The sequence below is a fragment of the Bison bison genome, unplaced genomic scaffold, assembly GCF_000754665.1.
Source record: "Bison bison bison isolate TAMUID 2011002044 unplaced genomic scaffold, Bison_UMD1.0 scf7180017864034, whole genome shotgun sequence".
NCBI classification, from domain to species: domain Eukaryota; kingdom Metazoa; phylum Chordata; class Mammalia; order Artiodactyla; family Bovidae; genus Bison; species Bison bison.
This window is the reverse complement of record NW_011494606.1, coordinates 8,353,400-8,376,289: the sequence shown is the minus strand read 5'-3', so window position 1 is coordinate 8,376,289 and position 22,890 is coordinate 8,353,400. Positions and strand designations below refer to the sequence as shown.

General features: G+C 33.0%; 1 protein-coding gene across 4 annotated transcripts in view; it reads left to right on the top strand.

The window, feature by feature from the left end:
* The window catches only part of PAPD4 (PAP associated domain containing 4), a 60,804-nt gene that overhangs the window by 21,928 nt on the left and 15,986 nt on the right, over positions 1-22,890 (top strand). For 3 of the 4 annotated variants that reach the window (XM_010834588.1, XM_010834590.1, XM_010834589.1), the window contains 7 exons: positions 4,272-4,386; positions 4,477-4,568; positions 6,444-6,522; positions 8,132-8,201; positions 11,314-11,390; positions 11,773-11,901; positions 17,103-17,146. In XM_010834588.1, coding sequence (XP_010832890.1) covers positions 4,272-4,386; positions 4,477-4,568; positions 6,444-6,522; positions 8,132-8,201; positions 11,314-11,390; positions 11,773-11,901; positions 17,103-17,146 — 606 coding nt within the window. The remainder of the gene's footprint in view (positions 1-4,271; positions 4,387-4,476; positions 4,569-6,443; positions 6,523-8,131; positions 8,202-11,313; positions 11,391-11,772; positions 11,902-17,102; positions 17,147-22,890) is intronic. The other variant, XM_010834591.1, reaches the window with a different exon arrangement.

Sequence of the window (22,890 nt, the reverse complement as noted above, 5' to 3'; positions counted from 1 at the left end):
ATAATTTGACAATGTGAATCCATAATGTGACTAGACAGGAAGGCAAATTTATTTGTATAAAAATCTGTTAGATCTCCATTATAGTACTTGAGAGAGAAGAAATTTTCCCAGACCGTAGAAAAGGGAGAGGAGCAAATATGTGGAATTTCATATTTTCTACCTAATAATAATTTTTTTCATATGTGAGTGTTTCTACATGAACATAGTCATTCTAATGAAAGAATTTTATTTTTTGGCTGTGCTATGCAGCTTGAGGAATCTTGGTTCCCTGACCGGGGATTGAGCCGAGCCCTGGGCCCAGCCATGCAGTGAAAGCACCAAGTTTTAATCACTTGATCTCCAGGGAATTCCCAAGAAATTTTTCTCTTTGTTATTCAACAGATGTAGAGTATATGTTCTGACTTATAGCAGTTTTGATCTGCCTGATTCTCTAGATCAAGGAGTTGACACAACTTTTTTGATAAAGGGCCAATTAATAAATTCTAGACATGTGAACTACGTGGGCCCTGTCTCCTTTTCTTTCTTTTTTAAGCAATGCTTTAAAAATGTAAGAATCAGTTGGTTAGTCCTACAGAAGAGTCCAGAGGCAGTTTTTGGCCTACAGGTCAAGGTTTGCCAACCCTGCTCTAGGTAGATAAAACTTAATTATTCAAGTGCCATTTAAAATTTTAGATTAACCAGTTTAACTGGAGACCTTTTAAAAATCTCTTTGTAAATATGAACGCCTTAAAAAGCTTTTTATTATGGAGAGTATCAAATATATAAAAAAATAGAATGTAGTATTGTAAATCCTCATAAGACCAAGCTTGAACAGTTACCAACATTTGACCAATCTTATTTTGTCTATACCTCCCTCCCTTAGTAGTTTGAAGCAAATTCCAGGTATCATAGCATTTCATAAATATTTCAGTATTCTCTTTTGTTATCTTTTTCATCTGTCCTTTTCCTAGTGCCATACTGTTATGATTACTGTAGCTGTATGGTTAAGTTTAGAAGTGTCAGGTATGTTAAATCCTCTTTTTTCTTTTATCTGTTTATTTAGATGTTTTAATTTCTCTCAATACTTATAATTTTCAGAGTATAGGTTTTACATATCTTTAATATATTCCTAGGTATTTCATGTTTTTGCTGCTTTTGATAATTTTTAAAAATGTAAACTTCCAATTATTTTTTTCAGTTATGTATGCTTTATAGTCAGTTATCCTTTTAGGAAATTAATAATGAGAGAGAAAACCTTGGTTCTGCATATTATATTAAAATATTCATTCGTTTTGTGAACATGTCTTTCTGGTGTGCTTCATGATCTGTAGGAATGTTACTCTTTGCATTTTTCTTATAAAAACTTTGATGAGAATTGAATTGAATCCTTTTTAGGCATTATTTCTTCAAGTATTTTTTCTGTCCTCCCATTCTCACCTCTCTTTTTGAGATTCCAATTCTTTTCTGTTAACTTAAGTTTAAGGAAGATGGCTTTAGGGAGGCCCACGTGGCTTGGTGGAAAGAATCCACCTGCCAAACAGGCGATACTTGTTCGATCCCTGTGTCAGGAAGATCCCCAGGAGAAGGAATGGCAGCCCCCTCCAGTATTCTTGCCTGGGAAATCCCACGGACAGAAGAGCCTGGCTAGCTCTAGTCCATGGGGTCTCGAAGAGTCGGACACAGCTCTCAGTGAGTAAACAGCAACAATATACTACTTTTAGATGAGGGTTGGGTAAGCTAGCTTTTTGGTAGGTTTGTAGCTGGAGGGAATCTTCTCCTGTGATGTAGTGTTCAAAAATATATCTTTTGAGACCTTTCCTCCTTTCCTTCTCTGCCTTTATCTAGATCAGGGTTTTTCACTTTTGGCAGTATTAGCCCTTTTGGTCGGATATCTTTGCTGCGGGGAGTTGTCCTGGGCATTGTAGGATATTCAGTGGCCTTCTGGCCCGCCCTGTGGTGCCCACTCCCCCAAGTATGATGACTGATAACCAGAACTGTTTCTCAGCATCGTCAAATGTCCTCTGGAGGGGCAGAATCATTCTTGTTCTAGATTTTCTTTCCTTTACCCCAGTGACTCTGTACTGCTTCGTTTAGATACCTCTTCCTGGCAGTTTCTGCTTGGTATGTTGCTGTGTCTTAGAAGGGAGTTTCAGTTAGTTTTGAGATTCCTGATGTTTGTGTGATTTTCTTGCTTTTCTTGCCTTGTGAGTTGTCGCCTATGAAACCCCTTCCGAGTTTCAGTTGCTGTTTTACACTGAATTGGAACTGTCCATTTAAGGGAGGGGGTGGGAGGTAGTACTTCTAGGGAATTTGATTTCTGTTTGTTCTGGCTCCAGGGCTGTCCCAGATCCCTTTCCTCTTCTTGTTATGTTTCTGATACCGTGTGGGTCTTGCTGCTGTTGGTATTTGGTCCTAACTTGCCATATTTTAGAATTCATGAGTAATATGTAGTCAATTGTGCTGTATTTTTTGGCCATTTTTATTTTGGACGGTTTGATCTGTTTGTTTTCTCCTAGTTGCTTAGTCTGTTTTTGTCAGTCTCTCAGTCGTGGCCGACTCTTTGCTGTTTCCTTCTGCAGGGGATCTTAATGACCCAGGGATCAAACGGGTCTGTAGCATTTTTGGGGGATGGTTATTCAGGATATTAAAAAATTACGTCTCTTTTATTGCCATGTTATCCTGACTGCCTCTGCTTTCTTAAAATTAGTGTTCTAAACATGATAAAATATTTTAAATGATGAGTGAGACTTGTGCCTGGTCATGGACTTGGAGAAAGACTTGGAGAGGGAGAGGTTGAAAATGCAAAAGACAGGTCAGAAAACTGATGGAGTATTTGTGCCCCATAGGTGACCAAAAGGGGTGGATACAGAAGTATTTTTGGTAGAGGGATTAGCTTTGGACCGAGAAACAGGACAGTTTATCTGACAGGAGAGGTAGGGAGATGAGGTTTCATTCAGATAGTAGTTGGCAGGTTTGTAGTTGGAAACTGAGGAATGTCACATTTGGTTTCTTCAGTTTTCTTAGTAAACTTTAATGTGAAGTTATCTGCTGAAGGAAGTGAGATAAGCATAGGAAACTTGAGGAAAGGTATAAACATTTTGGAATGCTGATGGTGGAAAATGGAAGCAATATCTAACCAGAGACATTGAAGTAATTGCTGAGAGATGCTATAGGTTAAATCTTAGGTTCGTTTTTAAATTGTAAATTTGCAACATACCAATTTTGTGATTTTTAAATTTTTTTCCAGTTAGCAACTCACAAAAAAAGAGCAGAGACAGTGATTGTTTATAGTGAACCTAAAATTAGGACTTTGTTAGAGCATGACAGGGGTATAATGTTAAGGTATGATAAAAGAGAATGGTTCAAGGGATGCATTGTGGAGTATAGACTGGGTAGGGAAGGAAATCATGCTATTTCAGGTGCTGTTGGGTTGGGAGAAAGAGAGGATCCAAGAGAATCCAGGTTTGTGTGGTTCTCAAGAAGATGTGAGAATTGGACAGGAGATTGAAGCCTATCTTGTATACTGGAATTTAAAATTTCAAAGCTAGAGAAGTTCTGTTGTATTGTAATAATCATGTTATATCTATGTAGCACTAATGAAAAATAATAGAGTAAAAGAAGTTAAAATGGTGGGAGTATGTCATGATACTTACCCACTGTAGGTAAGGGAGTCACCTATGGTGATGGCAAGAGGTCATTTGGAGGGGAAAGTATGAACTGGAAAGGGGGATAAAGGGGGAGATCTGTCCGTAGATGGCCACAGGAAAGCAGGGCTCAGGGCAGTGCCATAAGCTGAGGAAAGAAGGTGGTTTGCATGAGCATAGACAACCAGGGACTTCTCTTCTGAAGTCTGTTTTATTTGGTATTCATGGTATGAATACCAGGGGTTGGGTAACCTTCTTTAAAGGGCCAGAAAGTAGATTATTGTAGACTTTGTTTCTGTTGCATATTTTTGTTTTGTTTTGTTTTTATAACCCTTTAAAAATATAAAAACCATTCTTAGTTCATGTCCCATGTAAAAACAGGCAGTAACTGAAGGTTATAGTATGAGGACCTATGAATTATACTCATGAATTCTCTGATTTGTCAGTGATACTTTGTATAAATTGTAAACTATTTCAGATACTAAGTAATTATTATTACTTGAATAGTGGTCATTTTGTATTATAAAATGTTAAGGAGATAATGTATATTTATTTTAAAAATGCTGTCAGTAATTTTATACTTCTCAGTATGCTAGTAACTTCTACATTTCTGAATGAAATTTTTACCTTTTTTGTGGTGCATTCAAGTTGAGTCAGCAGATACTGGAGTTATTTGAAGCATGTCAGCAGCAAGTAAGTGATTTAAAGAAGAAAGAACTCTGTCGAACAGAGCTGCAGAGAGAAATTCAACTGTTATTTCCACGTATGTTTCCCTATTTTGCGTGCTCTTTAATTATATGCATTCCTATTTTAATTTTAACTAAAACCTTATAATTCTCTTCTGTTTCTCTAGAAAGCAGACTTTTTTTAGTTGGGTCTTCTTTAAATGGATTTGGTACTCGGAGCAGTGATGGTGACTTATGTCTAGTTGTTAAAGAGGAACCAGTAAGTAATGAAACTTTTATTCTAAGTGTGCTTTTCATGTTAAGTCATTTAAGAAATTTCATATAAAAGTCATTGAGGGAAAAAACCCTACTTTGTTTTAATTGCTTCTTTAAATTCTTTGTTTATAGTAATTCAAGGAAAGTCAGGAAATGCTGCTTCTATGTTTTTTAAGGCATGTACAAAAAAACAACAAATTATAGTATTAATTTATTTCTAAATTGTTAAAGGGAGGCAGTTTCACTGTGTGTTTTTAAAGAGCTCTATCTTTATTTTGAAATGCCATTGGGTTGGGTATGTTACCAGGATGCAGCAGAGGAAGAGCTTGTCTTATATTTGCTTGATTTATTTCCTTCTATTTGAATTCTCAATGATTCTATTTTTAATCTGTATTATTTTTCCCTTGGAAGTACTATGGGATTTGGAGTTCTTATTTTGGAAATTAAAAAAGAGAGATTTCTCTGAAATGTAAAATAAGACTATTGTGATTTAAAATAATTATCTCTGATATTTTGACTTTGTTTCTTCATACTTAGCAACCAAATTTTATTTTTTATTTTATTTATTTGAATTTCCTGTTTACCGATACTCTTGTATGTCCTTAGTTCCACAAAAATCGCTGTTTATTAAACTCACCTGAACCAGGGAAGAGCAGCCTCTTGAATATGCTGAAGTCTCTTCTGAATTACCAAAGATTAATTTCAATGTAATTTTAATATGCTTTGTATTTCACCTCTTAAAAAATAAAAAAGCCTCTTTTGAATGGTAATATTATTCCTATTAGTCCAGTAACAAAAGTGACTTCTAGTTACTGCAAATCAGGAAGAGATTTATTCCAGGAAAGAAACTCCTGATACTTTCTAGGCTTTGAAATCATATAAAGGAAAACTGAAAAAAGAAAAGCCTCAGAAATAATAAAAATAATGAAGAATACTAGAGTTTTAATTAAAACTTTCTCTCATGCAGTTAGATTATACTTCAGTTCAGTTCAGTTGCTCAGTTGTGTCTGACTTTTTGCGACCCCATGGACTGCAGCACGCCAGGCTTCCCTGTCCATCACCAACTCCTGGAGTCCACCCAAACCCATGACCATTGAGTTGGTAGTGCCATCCAACCATCTCATCCTCTGTCCTCCCCTTCTCCTCCTGCCCTCAATCTTTCCCAGCATCAGGGTCTTTTCAAATGAGTCAGCTCTTCGCATCAGGTGGCCAGAGTACTGGAGTTTCACCTTCAACATCAGTCCTTCCAATGAACACCCAGGACTGATCTCTTTAGAATGGACTGGTTGGATCTCCTTGCAGTCCAGGGGACTCTCAAGAGTCTTCTCCAACACCACAGTTCAAAAGCATCAATTCTTCTGCACCCAGCTTTCTTTATAGTCCAACTCTCACATCCATACATGACTACTGGAAAAACCATAGCTTTGATTAGACGGACTTTTAATCCTCCATTCTATTCACGTGTCTGAATCATGTTTGTCTCAACTTACAACGAAACACCATGGATTTGAACCTTATTTTTAAGCAACTCGCAATCTAGATAGGGAAATAAAACCTGCTACAGAAAGTTAAAATTCTGTTTATATTTCCTTGCAGATTATTTTTTGTACATTTATACTAAAGAAAAAAATGACATATAGCTGTTAAAATATTTCTTTTAAAGTTGTGCTTTTAAGTTTAAAATCAGAAATTGATTTAGAAATATTAATGTTAAAGATAGCATAAAGGTTGACTTTTAAATAGTGTAATTTACTGTATATTGAAAAATAACTCCAATGAAAAGTATACTTTATATGTGTTCTTTTTGTTGAGATACATTAAGAAAATAAAACATTAAGTTTAGAAAGATAATGAAAAAACTTTATTTTTAACTTTTCAGTGTTTTTTTCAGGTAAATCAGAAGACTGAAGCACGGCATATACTCACCTTAGTCCACAAACACTTCTGTACTAGACTTTGTAAGTCTGACATGCCTCACGTTCATATGTCATTTGACATAACTTTATTTAAAATGTCTCTCACTGTGCTTATTTTCTGATAAGAATTGTTTTATTTTCTGGTGAGATTAGGTATAATGCGGATTCTTTTTCCCAAGTTAATTTAACTTTTAATTAAAGTAACCATTTATTTGACAGTTCTTTGTAGTTGCAAGCTGTCCCACTGAAGGTAGTCAGGAATTCAGAGATGTGTAAGTTTTAGTTTATCCTCAAACAGCTGAACGCTGTTAGGAAAGTTAAAGCATGAATGTAAGTAACTGCAGTGCAGAGTATCTCAAAAGCCAAAAGAAATATACAAGTCTTACTTATATGTGAGGAAGAGAGCATCTCATCTGTTTGCAATGATAGACATCTTTACTTGGTTTAAAAATATGATCACTGAACCCAAAGCCCAAATACATCACTCCAACTGAAAGCAAAATTAGTGACTTAGGCCATTTTATTGTAAGATTTTACTCTTTGAATAAGCTGACAAAGCAGATTTTAATCCACAAGTTAAGCCATCTCAAATAATTTAAACTTGCGCAGAATATTGTGGACATTTGAAGTCACACTAACTGTGTGATGTTGGATAGACTATTTGTCCATTTATTTAACAAATATTTCTTATGTGTTAGACTTTAAGATGGAAAATACAAAGTTACTTAACAGGTTATTGCCCTTGAACAACAACTTTTATCAGTTGTAGGAAAGAAATCAAGAGATTTATTTCAATGGACTTGAATTTTGCATTTGTAAAATAAAGGAGAAATTCGTACTTTAAGTGGATTTTTAATAATTATTATTAAAATCATAAAATATAAACAGTGAAAAGGACCTTAGAGATCATGTAATTTAAATGAAAGGTTTCTTTTTTTTTTTTTATTAGTGTTTTTAATAATAGAGTAATCAGATTAAGGGGTAATCAGTGAGTTTGGTGACTTGCCTGAGGAGTATAGCTTGTTAGTGTCTGAGCCTTTACTATTTTTAACTCTTAATCTTATTTTTGATTATACCTCATTGAATTCCTGCACATAATTGTATTTGAAGCTTGATGTATATTATAATTTTGGTGGTAAAAGCATTATAACAAAATTTTTAGTTTTAACACATGATATTTAAGTTTGGTGGAGTACAAAAATTTGATACATGTTTTTTTCATACTTATTTGAATTTTTCACTGTCCCATGTATTATGTTGCCAGCATTTCTACGTTTAACATTTTTTGTAAATATGATTCCATGACTGCCATGGTATCTTCCATGTGCTGTAGCAGAATTTAGCTATCCCCTTGCTGCTGGCCTAGATATTTCTCCTATAATGCTCTGATGAAATTCTTTATAGGTATTATTAGGTATTAGACCACATTTCTAAAAATAACATATTAATACATAAAACCCTCTACATGGTATTCGAAGTTCCAGTCTTTGAAGAATTTGATAATGTCCTTTTGTCTTTGCTTTCTCTCTCAAAGACTGTATTTTCTTAAATTGTTTTAGCTAAGTAAAATACTAATTCTAAGAAATGTTCATTGGAATACTGTGAATTTGAGAAGCATTTATAGATACCCATTTTATCTTTTATCCTTCAGCTGGTTACATTGAGAGACCTCAGTTGATTCGAGCAAAAGTGCCAATTGTGAAGTTCAGGGATAAAGTCAGGTAAGTAATTACTGAATTTTTTCAGTTGCTTTAGATAATTTTTAGGTATTCTTCTGAGGTAGATAATTAAGGAGGGTGTGCTGTTCCCTAATAGCTTCATTAGTTTTTGGAAATGATTTGTTCTCTTAGATGATTTTTTGAAATAATCTGAGCAGTTGTTCATGTTAACTCTCTTAGCTATTCTGGTTGACATTTTGAATATTTGAGACTGTTCGTAGCTGAAAGAATATAGTATTTTAGATTTTTAAATGATCTCTTCCTTTTGGAAATGTAATATGCTCTGAGAACATATCTTAATTCATGAAATTTGATGCATATTTATATCAAAAGAGGTTGTTACTGGTATAATTATATCTACATGTTCTTCTATTAATAGTTTGGGTTCTGAATTTCTTATAGGCATTATTATTAGAATTTGTATAGGTATATACACTTGATCCTCATTATTCATGGATCCCATATTTATGAATTTGCCTACTTGATAAAATTTATTTTGTAACCCCCTGAATTAATACTTGTAACACTTTTATGATTTTATAAAGAGTGGGAAAATTTTGAGTCACCTGATGTACATCTTCCCAAATGAGTGTAACAGTATGATACACTTGTCTTTTTGTTTCAACTCTCATACACTGAACAGATTGCTTTTCACAGATTAGTTAGTGTGTTTTTCACAGTTTTGTGCTTTTGTGCGTGAATTTGCTGTTTAAAATGACCTCCTGTGCTGAGGTGTTGTAGACGTTTTGTGCACAAAGATGTGATGTGCCTTAATGGTGTGTTAGATGTGTTTTATTTTGGGATGAATAGTGCTCTGCAATGGAGAAGGCAATGGCACCCCACACCAGTACTCTTGCATGGAAAATCTCATGGACGGAGGAGCCTGGTAGGCTGCAGTCCATGAAGTCGCTAAGAGTTGGACACGACTGAGCGACTTCACTTTCACTTTTCACTTTCATGCATTGGAGAAGGAAGTGGCGGCCAACTCCAGTGTTCTTACCTGGAGAATCCCAGGGACAGAGGAGTCTGGTGGGAGGCCGTCTTTGGGTGGGACAGAGTCGGACATGACTGAAGCGACTTAGCAACAGCAGCAGCAGCAGCAGCAGCAGTACTGCTCTGCAATGACTTCACTTTTATTGAATGAACAGTGTATTAAAGGTCGTTAAATAGAAAGTTACATAAAACAAAGTTACATATTGATCAGTTAATGAAAATGTGACTGTAGGCATATTGATAAATAGGCTGATGAAGATGTGACTGGGGGCTCCTGGAAACCTAACCCTTTATTTCCCCTAGGAGCAGTGGCTTAGTAACCACCAATTCAGTGTTTGTGATCACTATGTAGAAAATAACTACGGTAAATAATCAAAACTGACTGAATATATATATTTTTTCTTTTTTTTTTTTTAAACAAATCTTTAGGTAAGTGGTGGCTCAAACTTTGCCCTTCCTTCATCCAAACATCCATCCAGTCTATAAAGATTTACTAAATTTCTCTCAAGTAACAGTGGAACTTTATTTTTCAATGGTGGAGTGTTTTTAAAGCGCAAAGATATAGGGAGATAAAACATGTAAACAAAACTGTTTAGCTGATTATAATCATTTTTTAAAATGGTGTAGTTGTAATATAAACAATAAAACAAACAGTAAATATAAATAAAACTTAACTGATTATAATTGTTTTTAAAAATGGTTGTAGCTGTAACTATATAAACAATTTTATTCTTTTTCAATTTAAGATTATCATACATGGTTTTTTCGTTGTTAAATGTTCTTTATAACCACCATTTTATCTTCCTTCTATATATGCATCATTAAGAAAAAGGAACAACTGCATTTTGATCATTTGGATATAACTGATGTTAATGTTTTGGTGTAAACCTTTCAGTCCCTTCTTTATGCATATGAATGCATAAGAGCTTTTAAAAGTAAAATTGAGCTCATACTTTATTACTTAGCAATATGGCATGAATGGTTGAATCATTGAATATCTTCTGGCTTAATTTTCAATCACTTTACAGTATTTCACTGAGTGGATTTACTGTCATTAACTTAACCATTCCCTGTTTAAATAAGCATAAAATTCTTTCCATGTTAAGGATTACTTCAAGTAGAATTGAAGAAAGCACTGGATATTTTTTAAGCTCTGGATTCATATTTTTGGAAAGTTTTTAATTGCAGACTAGTTTCCATCTAAGTGTTTTTTTCCTCTTTAAGTTACATAGAGGGAGTGCAAACTGGTTTCAGTGTACATTTGTGCAAGCACAATTAAAGAATGTAACTACTGTTACACCATAAGTTTCCCAAAGCCAAATACATCTGAAATTTTAATATCACTACCCATGTTTATTAACATGCATGGATATGAAAGATTATAGGATTTCTTTTCCCATAACAAAATCTGAAATGGTATATTTCAGATTTTACAGTTAAAAGCTATAGAAAGGAATTTTATGCTTTTTTTTAAGGCACTTTTCACAAACAGACTCACTGTACAGAAGTTTGACCTGATAGTGTATGAGCCTGTTACTTATGCATTAAGTAGTCATTTTGAGTTTAGCCGTTCTTTATATATACCATTGTTACTGCTGTGTTTTCTAAATTGTGAATTGCATGATACCCTTGGTTTCAAAGAAGTGTCCCTTCTGTTATGTGTTTGGCTCTTACTGTTTTTACTAGACATCAGTAGCCAAATTTGTTGTGATATTATAATTTAGTAACCCTTTTGGAGAGAAAATAAAGTAGATAGAGCTTTTATTTTATTTTCACCTGTACTTTATTTGGCTTTTCATTCCTATTGTTTTAAAACAAATGTTGCTGTCATTCAAAACTGATTCAGAATTTATAACAGTGGGATAACTTGCCCAGAAATGTGTTTGGTCATACAGTTTTGTTTATCTGGAGAGTATTACAAAATGAAAACTTTTTTTTGTTAAGAGTAATTGGAGCCTTATCGGTATAATACGTATCTTTCAGCATCAGATCATACTAAAAGTTGTCTTTGGGCCTGTGACGTTTTGTATCATTGGATGAATGGATGGATATAAATTTAGTTACTAGGGAGTTAGTTTAATTTGTACTTGAGCTGAAATTTTTATCTTTTTTTTGAAAATAGTTGTGTGGAGTTCGACTTGAATGTAAACAATATTGTTGGAATAAGAAACACATTCCTTCTCAGAACTTATGCATACCGTAAGTTTTCTTGTGTTTATTTTCAGATAATTATTACCTTCTGTTTATCCTTTATTCCTTTATAAAGATGTGTGACACCTCTTTAATTATGTTTGTGTACAATATGTCTCACTTTCTTATATATGTAATGTGTTACTACACTGAACTCACATACCACCAGAGTTATATATAGCTCAGTAAAATGAATTTTGATAGTTGGTAATTTTTAAAAAGTAAAGTATGTTTTATATAGAAATAAGATATTTATGGTAAGCAAAATGTTTAATTGCAGGAGGGATTGCTCTTTCTATTGGCATGGAGTTGGGAAATAATGTAAACTTTTAAGGAAACTTGAAAGAAGAAATGTCTTCTTACCATTTTTAAGTTTTAATTTTACTTTCAGTTGAAAATCGAGTTCGTCCGTTAGTACTGGTGATTAAGAAGTGGGCCAGTCACCATGATATAAATGACGCCAGTCGCGGTACTTTGAGCAGCTATAGTCTTGTACTGATGGTTTTGCACTATTTACAAAGTAAGTATTATGGGTTTTTTTCTAATTTAATTAAAAATGGAAATGCAGTTAAACTTGATTATATTGTCTTTCCTGTTGATCTTATATTCAGATATCATTTTAAAAGGTTTTTTCTAAGGCACATAAAAACCTTCCTACTTTCCTGCTTTGAACAACTGTTTTAGGTAATGTTACCCCTGGAAAACATTATAAAGAAGTTTCACTGTATTTTTAAATTTGACAGTTTTCCTATATTTTCTTTGGTATTCAGAGAACTTTCACCACTGTATTGTAGACCCATTGTCTTAACCCAGATGAATGTGTAGAGGCCTGTAAAAATAAACTCAAGCACCATTCATGATGTTCTTTTTATTTTTCACTTGAGCCAGGAATTAAATTATTTTCCTTTTTTTTTAAAATGATTTTCTTGTTGGTTTAAAGGAGCTTTTATTTCTATGGGCTGTCATGGAGATTGGATGAAATACTTGATATTAACGTAAGACCATTTACCAGTATGTCTAGGCTGTGATGTGTTCTGGCTTAATGTTTCACAGTTTAGAAAGCAGTGTTGTAATATTTATGTTTATGCCCTTTCACTCAGTGATTTCATATCTAGAAATTTATCTTCAGACAAATAATGAGGGATGTTTATATGAATTTATATAAGGCTATTTTCATGGTATTTGTTGAAATAATAAAAGATTAAAAATAATTTAAGATTATTAAAAAAACATTAATTTAATGGTTAAATTAATTATGATATATCCTAATAGTAAATTTATATGAACACTAAAAGTCATGTTTTAAAGTTATTGAAATAGGAAACTCATGATATGCTGTCATGCACAATAAAATGCCAATTTTATTAAAAAAATAGTTGCTATGAATGTGTATATATTCATATGTATACAAATATTAAAAAGGTATATGCCAGAAATTTGGGGTTATTTATAGACAGTAGTATTTATTTTCTTTATATATTACTATACTTATAGATGTTTTATAATATATATTAAGTAAGTATATTTTTAGCTGAACAATGAAATCCAATGAATTTTTTTCAGATTCTGAGAGGGACTTAAAATAGTTTAAATGGGCCAAAATTTTGTGATTCAGTGATGATCCAAAAGGTTAGATATTCTTAACTATTTCGAGCTAATTATAATATTTTTGTTGCTGAACAGTCTTGGATATATACTAGTTTGATGGTTGATTTGCTGCGCCAGAGCGATTTGAAACCTGATGTTGGCTGTTTTAGATGCTACTTTACATGTCACCAGTTGTTTTTGTTCAGTTTTACAGTTCAGTGTGAAACATACTACCTTTGATGCTTTTATAGTGAACTCTGTTCTTTTGTGGGTTGCAGTTTACTTTCATGAAAAATGGAATTGTTTAGAAATAATTCTTTTATAAAATACATGAAGAATAATATGGTTAACACTTATGTATTACCACCTAGTGTCTATTCATTTTTTAGTTTTAGTTGTGGTTTAAACATTAGATTTGACTAAAACATATAACATGCATGAACATTCACAGTATGTGCCCTATCCCGCCATTCTTTTGGGTTACATTAGAAATTTTAATTTGATTGCTTTTTTAGGAAATGTGCTTTAATCACAGAGGCCCCATGGAGGTTTTGTAAGCAATAATTCAAATATTAGTGGGACTTCCCTGTTGGTCCAGTGGTTAAGACTCCACACTTCTGCTGCAGAGGACCTGGGTTCCATAACTGATTGGGAAACTAAGATCTTTCATGCTGTGCAACATGGCCAAAAAAAAAGACGAATTCAAATATTAGTATTTTACCAGTGTAATAAAATCATGTTAAAATTTGGTATAGATTTTGTTAAATATATTTTATTCTTGACAAAGTGGTTTTATTTACTAAGGTGATTAATAATTTATGGTACTCTAATCAGCCATTTCTAGGTATTTGTTAATAGACATCAGCTACCCAGATATACTGTGTAATTCTGTACTTTGGCAGATTTAACCCATTCCTCCCTAGAAGAAATTAGAGAGACTGAAATAAGTAATTGCTTTTCTTGTCATGTAAGAAAATACACCTGCTTCAGGTGTATTGAGCAGTTCTAGCTCTGCCACAGTTAACTAATTTTTGTGATATTGGCCAAGTAATTCTACCTCGCTGGCCTTAATATTCATCTGTAGCACTAACAGATTAGATGACCCTTAAGTTTCATTTAACTTTAAATGCTTTAATGTCTTTTCTGCCATGAACAGAGAAAGGAAATGGGTCCTCTCTATGTAGAAAGGATGAAAAGGTTAACTAATGCATTTCCTAGCACAAATTTCAACAATCAGGACTGGAACATGCCAGGCTCTTCTGTCCATGGAATTTTCCAGGCAAGAATACTGGAGTGGGTAGCCATTCCCTACTCTAGGGGATCTTCCCAAACCAGGGATAGAATCTGGATCTCCTGCATTGCAGGCAGATTCTATATTGTCTGAGCCACCTGGGATTGTCTGAGCCCCAATTACAAACTACGTGTGCTTGAAAATGTGACTCATGAAAGCATGAGGGGAAAACTCATTGAGAAGAGAGTTTACTAGCAATCTAATATTAAGAGTTAATAGTAAAGGCAAAAGTGTCAATTGGTTAGAAACAATGATAGGAGTGAATGAATAGTCGTGGACTGTTTACCATGCTACCAGGTATAGATCTATCTTTAGGCATTTTTAAATTGTTCTTGCATTTTCAGAATTAGTGGTTGTTTAGTGTTGATGAGGATCTGCTTTTTTTTTTTTTTTTTAAGTAGTGTAATCTTTGATGAATTAGCATGGAATGTGAATGTGTATAAATTAGTGAAGGCCTGACAAGAAAGCTCTCATTCAAAATACAGGCAAAGTAAAATTGTATAGATTAAATCTGTTCAAGGTATTATCTGTTGATCATATCTTTTAATAATAAACTTGTCTTATTTTGCTTTTGAGAGAGCAAAATGTTATGACTTCAACATAGATGTCATAATAGATGTTACAGAGATTCTTCCAGAATCTATATTGCTTTGGAATAAAATATTTGGAAAAACGACTAAATGTTTCGAGGTTACTATCAGGATAGCATTGATAAATAATTGCCAGAGTACATTAATTGCTTCTCTAATGACTAGTATTTTTATATCTTTAAGGCAAGGAATTTATCGAACGATAACCCTGCCCTCAAAAACTTCCACACTGCTTAGTTCTAAAGACTCTTCATCTATTGAAAGACACTATTCCAGTGGTTTGTGTTTATTTTTCTCTCCTAGCATTCTAGTTATGATTCTGTCACTAGAATGAGATAATATTTTAAAAAATTTTTCTACTGTCTTTTATTTTACTGGGAGTATTCAGTGGGTATAGAATTTAGATCTCTACACTTAAACTATTTTTTAAATTTAATTTTATTTTTTTATTATTTTTAAATTATTATTATTATTTTTACTTTACAATATTGTATTGGATTTGCCATACCAAAAAAAAAAAACTTAAACTAATTTCTAGTAAGAGTTTTCAATTTGATGTCTGTGTTATAATAAAAATTATTAAAATGCTATTAAAATGTTAGACAAAGACAAAGACTTTTAAGATTAAGTGACTGGGGCTTGAGTTTATTTGTAGGGTCTTCTAGAATTTGAGCATTTGAATGCCTTTAGGGAAAGAAAATATGTAGCCTTACTTCCTGAGGGTGATTCTGGTAAGTAATGAGTGAGTTTTTTTCCCCTAATATTCTTAGTCATATATTGTGATCGTTCCATACTATCATGGAAATTTATTCTAATTTTATTTTATTTATTATTTTGTTCTAATTTTCAACTTGGGAGTGAAGTGTGATACAGAAAATACATTTAAATAAAGCATCCTACGTTGTACTATGTGGTAAAAATTTAAACATTTATAATCATAGTTGGAGACCATGTAAATTGATCATAATGGTTGATTTTGTGTTCATTAATGTATTCCAGTTTATTTATTTAAAAATTTTTTATTTAAAAATTTTTGCTAAACAGCAGGTTAAAAGTGAATTAATGATTCTTTGTTACTGAATTTATTTAATAACAGTTGACTTCTGAACAGCATAGGTTTGAATTGTGCGGGTCTACTTACAGATTTATATATATATAGAGAGAGAGAGCAGTATTTATTACATGATCTATAGTTGGTTGAATCTGTAGATTTAAAACCTCAGATATGGAGAGCCAACTATAAAGTTATATGCAGATTTTCAACTGTATAGGGGTTGGCACCCCTAACCCCTGAATTCTTCAAGGGTTAGCTGTATATATAATGTATTTATAATTCTTAAGCACATAGGTTACTGTGGAGTATTGTATTGGTCTTTAATCTTAAAGAAATCTTATAAATGTATTATTTGTATCTTACCATATTCAAGACACTGTATTTTATAGTTATTTCTTATATTGTAAGTATTAAGCATTTTGCCTTTTGTGTTATTCCATCTACATTATAATGATGTGAAATTACAGTTAATGTATTTAATGAAGTTGGATTTGGGGAAAGCTATTGAAGGGTGAAGAATGGCAGTTAAAAACTACAGTGACATATGAAGATAGTGATTCTTGTGTATAAAATTTTATTTTATAGTGGATTGGTACAGATCTCCTGATTTAGATTTCTAAACTTTGCTGAGGTTTTCTTTTTTAAAACATATAAATGAAGTTGAAGATTTTTTTCAGTTGTTTTTTCCTCAGTAGATCAATTTTCTAAAACTATCTCAATTTTGATATTATTGTTAGAAGAAATTAAATAATAAAGAATTATGATAGAGCTGTTATTCTTATGATGTAGTGCCATTGGACTGCACTTTCAAAGTTTTTTTTGATAGTTACAACCATCTGAACAGTGTCTGTTTAATATCTGTAGCACAATCCTTGTCTTGCTTATTTTGTGTGTGTGTCTAATGTTGGACCAAATGTGTGTCCATTTATTGGTGATCTATTTTTCTAAAACCATGTAAGGAACATTGTTTTACATAGAAGTATACATGACTTATTAATAGACCTTAAAATGTCAACTTTGATATATTTTTAATTTTAATTTTTAGGGATCAGAATTAATTTCACAAAATATGTGAAAACTGTTGAGTTTTAACATAAACCCTTATAGTCTAGTCTTATACCTGGGGGTAGCTGACAAATTATTGCTTTGTAAAATGAATTACATGAATCACGGCAGCTTTAAACTTTTTCTTTTTATAGCCTTACCTGAACCCATCCTTCCATCCATCCAAAAAATTTACCCAGTAAGTGTTTCTTATAAATTATTATAATACCTGTTATGACAGTGTATGTGGAACTATTATGTGCAATATTATTGTGAATATAAAAGTAGAAATAGTTACCATCTAAGTTATGATAATATTTTCTACATAGGCTGAGATAAACATTGACCACTAGAATGTTAAAAATGTTTCATACAATTTTTTGGAAGTCTCTGCTATTTTGTTTGATTATTAGCAGACAGTCTTGTCCTTTATGTTAATGATGGAACTTTTTGTATAACAGTCATGATTATCATTAATGGCAATTAAATATACTTAGTTGGTGAGGGCACATTTGGACTCAGACCAGTTTTTTTCATGTTACCTTAAAATATAATTTTAGAACATTTCTTTAGTAGCTCAGAAGTTTTATAGCCCAACATACATGTAATTTGAAATCAGGGGAAAAAATTTCACCTAGAGCCAGACATCCCGGAATGTGAAGTCAGGTGAGCCTTAGGAAGCATTGCCACAAAGCAAGTTGAGATGATGGAATTCCATCTGCGCTAAGAAGTTGAACAACTGGATAACCTTTTAATGTTTCATTTGATCTTATTAAGTAACATTCTAACAGGTAACATGTGCACTGTCCTTGTGTGTACATTATTAAGAATCCCGGTGAAGTTAATTAGAAACCCTCAAGAAATGAAGTGTGCCTACTAGAAAAAGTTTAATATATACTCAGTTTGAGTTTAGAGAAACCTAGGTAACGTACATATTAATAATCTATATGAATATTTTTGTTTCTTTTCTAGTTTTAATGTTCTTTTCTTTTTTCCAGATTTCACTGTTTCTTTGTTTTATTTATATAAGTCTTACCATTTCTGTTTTCCTCCATAGTCATTCTTGTTCCTGGTTTTTTTGGAAATAATATTGAAGCTGCTTGCATAGAATGTTTGACCAGCCTTTTAAAACCACATTTTTTACCTGTTAATTTATAAACTTTTAAGAAGAGTTTTCTAAACTTACTAGTCATGCTGTATAGGAAACATAACATCCCTGTTGAGTGATCAAAGTTTTTCAAAGAACATATTTTATATGTATGAGAAAATATAATAAATATATTGACATAGAATCTAAATTAAATGTAACATAATCTTTGATGATTGAGAAGTGATGTTCTTGTTTTTGAACATCAGTTATTGCAATGCTCCCATGTGAGGTGCTGGATAATGGGTTCACTGTAAATAGAGTCTTGCTGCAGTGGGGGCCTCTCAGTTCATCGGGGGTTGTCTACGAGAAGAGACCATTTAACAGGAAGAACCTTCTGGAATCTGTCTCTATCTTCCTCCTTTTAAAAATAAATTTCTGCTATGAGGAACTATTATAATGAATGTACAGTATAGCTGGGTATCAGTATTTATGCTTTTTTTTAAGTAGTATGACAAGACTTCAGAAAGTGTAGAAATGTAAGTTACGTGAACTTTTGGACCTATTCTTGAACGTTTTCTTCCCTCTGTAAAGTATTAATTTTTTAGTTCATACTGAAAAGTCAAAGATAATGACTGGGTGTTTACTATTTCATTTATTGTCCCAACTTTATTGTTCTTTAAACACCTAGGTTTCAGTGTAGCAAGAGCTGCATATATTGTTCAACAAACAAAGGATTTAATAGTTTTAACTTATCCTTTAAAGAATCTATTATTGTGTTTTGAAAGATGCTTCTGTGGAAATCTTACTTAAAATGCTGTACTATATGGAACTCTTTTTACTAATATAAAATGCTGATTGAGTTTCAGTTTAATAGCATTATGCTGAGAAACAGAAGCATTACTTTTATGATAAGATACTCAAATTCTTACTAGTATATTCTAGTTTAAAGAACCTCATTTTTATTTCCGTGTTTATTTTTCTAATCACCTACCTTTCTCCCATCACTGGGTCCTGATTTCTGTTCACATGCACTACCTCTAAACCTATATTCTCCATCCTCTTTCGCTAATAATCTTATTTCTACACCTGTAACCAGGAAATAGATTTAATACTAGCCCAGCTCCAAGGCTTTGAAAAGTATTAATATCAAGCCCTGCTAGACTCAAGAATATCTAACTTGCTTTCATGTGTGGTTACATTGTCCTAAATATTTAAGCCACATTACCTTTACTATAAGATTGATACTTACATGGATAAGGACTTAATACCCACTCTTCCACAGGTTTTTTTGTATTGTATGAAACTTGTAAGTCAATCAGTGAAGCATTTTTTTCCGTGGTCCATCTGATGGAGCAATTAAATTAGCTTGTTTCTTATTACTAGTAGTAACTATCATTTATTTATTATCTATTTTATATCAGAGGGCTTCCCTTGTGGCGCAGTTGGTAAAGAATCTGCCTTTAATGTGGGAGACCTGGGTTCAATCCCTGGGTTGGGAAGATCCCCTGGAGAAGGGAAAGGCTACCCACTGCAGTATTCTGACCTGGAGAATTGCATGCACTATAGTCCATGGGGTCACAAAGAATCAGACATGACTGAGCGACTTTCACTTTCACTTATTTATATCAGAAAATATAACTTTTATGTACAATATCTTCAGTCCTAAGCAAATATATTCTCCTTAGAAAGGTTACATGATTGATCCAAGCTTTTTAGTCACGAATTATGAATGCAGGAACTGGTGTTTTTTCCATTATACTATGCTTGCTGGGGAAAGGCAGAATGATAGTAGTAGTCAATTTGTGTTGCTTACAACATTTTATTTATTTATTATCTAATTGTTCCTATACAGATGTATTTGTATACCTTCAAGAAAAGCTGATATGACAAAATTTCAGCTGGTAGTTTGAGAATAATTTTAAAAACTTTACAGTGACAGAAAAACTTTCTTATTACTTTACAAGGGAAGAACGTTTTAAATTTTGAGCTTCTCTGATATAGTTAAAATAGGATTAAAAACATATTGTTCAATATATTTTTTTTGTCATTGTCATGCTTTTTTCAAAATTTAGAAAATATTAATAAAAAAGTTAGTGTAATATTTTAATTCAGTTGTGATATTGAATTATGAAAGAAAGGATAAAACAGACATCTTTATCTTTGAAAATTATATCATGATGTATAGCATTATTGATTATTACTTCTTAATTATTGACTTAAAAAAAGCAACATCAGTGATAGAGGACAGAGTGTGTACTATTGAGTTAAAGAAATGAAGTTGAGAAGTTTAAATTTATAAACTCAAATTAAGTGTATGAAGGGATTTTTATTTTAATGTAAGCATTTTATGAGATTTACCTACACTTACGCTAGGTAGATTTATCAAGACAATTTATATTTGTTTCCTTCCCTAGTGATATCTTCTTATTTTCAGAAACCAAAGTTAATTCCAAAGTAATACGTTGAAAGTTGCCGGAGGTAACCATAGTGTGTTATTGTAGATGTGCAGTTAAAATAATGATGATGCCTGCCATATACTGGATAATTAACTTCCCTGGTGGTTCAGATGGTAAAACGTCTGCCTACAATGGACCCGGGTTCAATCCCTGGGTCGGGGAGATCTCCTGGAGAAGGGAATGGCACCCCACTCCAATATTCTTGGGGCTTCCCTGGTGGCTCAGACAGTAAAACGTCTGCCTGCAATGCAGGAGACCCGGGTTCGATCCCTTGGTTGGGAAGATCCTCTGGCGAAGGAAACGGCAACCCACTCCAGTATTCTTGCCTGGAAAATCTCATGGATGGAGCCTGGTAGGCTACAGTCCATGGGGTCGCAAAGAGTTGGACAGGACTGGGCGGCTTCACTTCACTTCAATACTGTTGTTACTTTTCTTTCCATATACATTGTATTATATAATTTGTATAACAGCCCTGTGAATGCTATTATTTTCCTTGTATTATGGATGAAGGAGCTTAACCTTTGGAAAGCTAGGTAACGTGGTTAAGTTCATGTAGTTAATGGAAGAACAAAGTTTCATACTTAGGCCTGACTCCAGAAGTCAGGCTCTTCACCACTTGATAATAGTACTTCTGTTTTGTGTTAAATACTTTAACTCCTTTCAAGAGTTGGAAGATCTCAGATCAAGTTTAAAGGCAATTTAATTATCAGTCTTTAATATATATCACTAGATTAGTGATGATCTGCATATAGTTAAATCTTGATAGAACTTCAGTGTTATCATTTAGTTCTGTATCTATTCCTGTATAACTCCACTTAAATGCTCTGTATCAGTTATCCTTTTCTTTGAGATCTTCCTCAACATTTCTTTCTAGGCTTTAATAATTCATATTCTTAGAAAATTGTGCAGCTTAGATTTCTTTGCCTAGAGATGGGAAACAGTCATCTTTAAGCTATACCTTTCTTTAAAGAACAGTTACCAAGTAAACAAGTTAACCCAGTTTAATGTAGTCCAGAAAGTGCTTAATTGCCCACGTTTTGGACTTTGAAGATTATGACACAGCCTCAAAAAGTGATGGAGTCTGGCAAAAGGTGTTTTTGTTAGGCAGTTGTATGGACAGAAACAGACTTTTCAGATGTTTAAGAGATTACTTATTTAAATTTTTCTTAACTTGGTATTGTGAAGAGAAATGGAAGATATGTGTCTTCAGCATTTAAATATCATTTGGACAATGTTTTTAGGAATTAGTCATTGCATATCTGGGTATCAGAAGCCCAAAATAAGAACCATAAAAAATAATATATTTTCTGTGTTAAAAAAGTTAAACCAATAAATATCGATAATCCAAAGGAAAAAAATGCTGTAAGAAACAGGTGTTATATTGTATTGGTTAAATTGTTTTTTCTGTGGATTTAGATTGTAGTTTTATAGGCTGCTTTTGTTTCTTTGGCTTTTGGATTACTCTTTCTGTGCTTTCTAATGTGTTAGCTTAAACTCTGCCCACCTTTATTCTAGCTGAAGTAACATACTCTGTTTCAGTACATAAATGCAATTGGGGAGTGCCTTTTAAAGAAATAACTTGGACGAAATTTTTCTTAAAGCAGAAAATCTTTCTGTAATATGAATGATTACCAAAAATGGGGATTACTTAAGGTTAAATAGAATTCCTTTTTACTTGTAGCTTCTTTTAGCTGGAGCCTATTTTTTGTTTGTTTGTGTTTCTCCTTTAGTTCTCCCTCAGTAGGTGTGATATGACCCTTTTTATATATGATCTTGAAAAAGAACAGTGGTGCTAAGAGAACACTGACCAGGGTCTTTCAGCATTTTAATACAATAGGTCTTACAACTCTGCAGTTTTAATCTCACAATTACTGATGTATTTCTTTAAATTACTGAAAAAAACAGAAATTTTAAAGGAGGTTCAAACAGTTTTAAACTTCAGGTAAGAAAATGGCTGCTCTGTTTCAGCATCATTTTGTAAATTGAATGTTTATTGTGCTAAGTGCTAGAAATCAAAATTAATAAGCTTTCAGAGCAGAAATTGTTAAACAGTGACCCACTTTTCTTTTTCCTGTCATTTGAACTTACAGCTTTTTGTTTAATTTGCTGGAGAATATTATTTAAATTTTACACTTTAAAATAAAGTCCTAAGCCCAATTTTATGCTTAACAAGTAAGAGAAAAAGTAAGAGTAAGAACGACTGAGCGACTTCACTTTCACTTTTCGCTTTCATGCATTGGAGAAGGAAATGGCGACCCACTCCAGTGTTCTTGCCTGGAGAATCCCAGGGACGGGGGAGCCTGGTGGGCTGCCGTCTATGGGGTTGCACAGAGTCGGACACGACTGAAGTGACTTAGCAGCAAGACAAGTAAGAGACCTGCTCTTCCTTCTGCTATT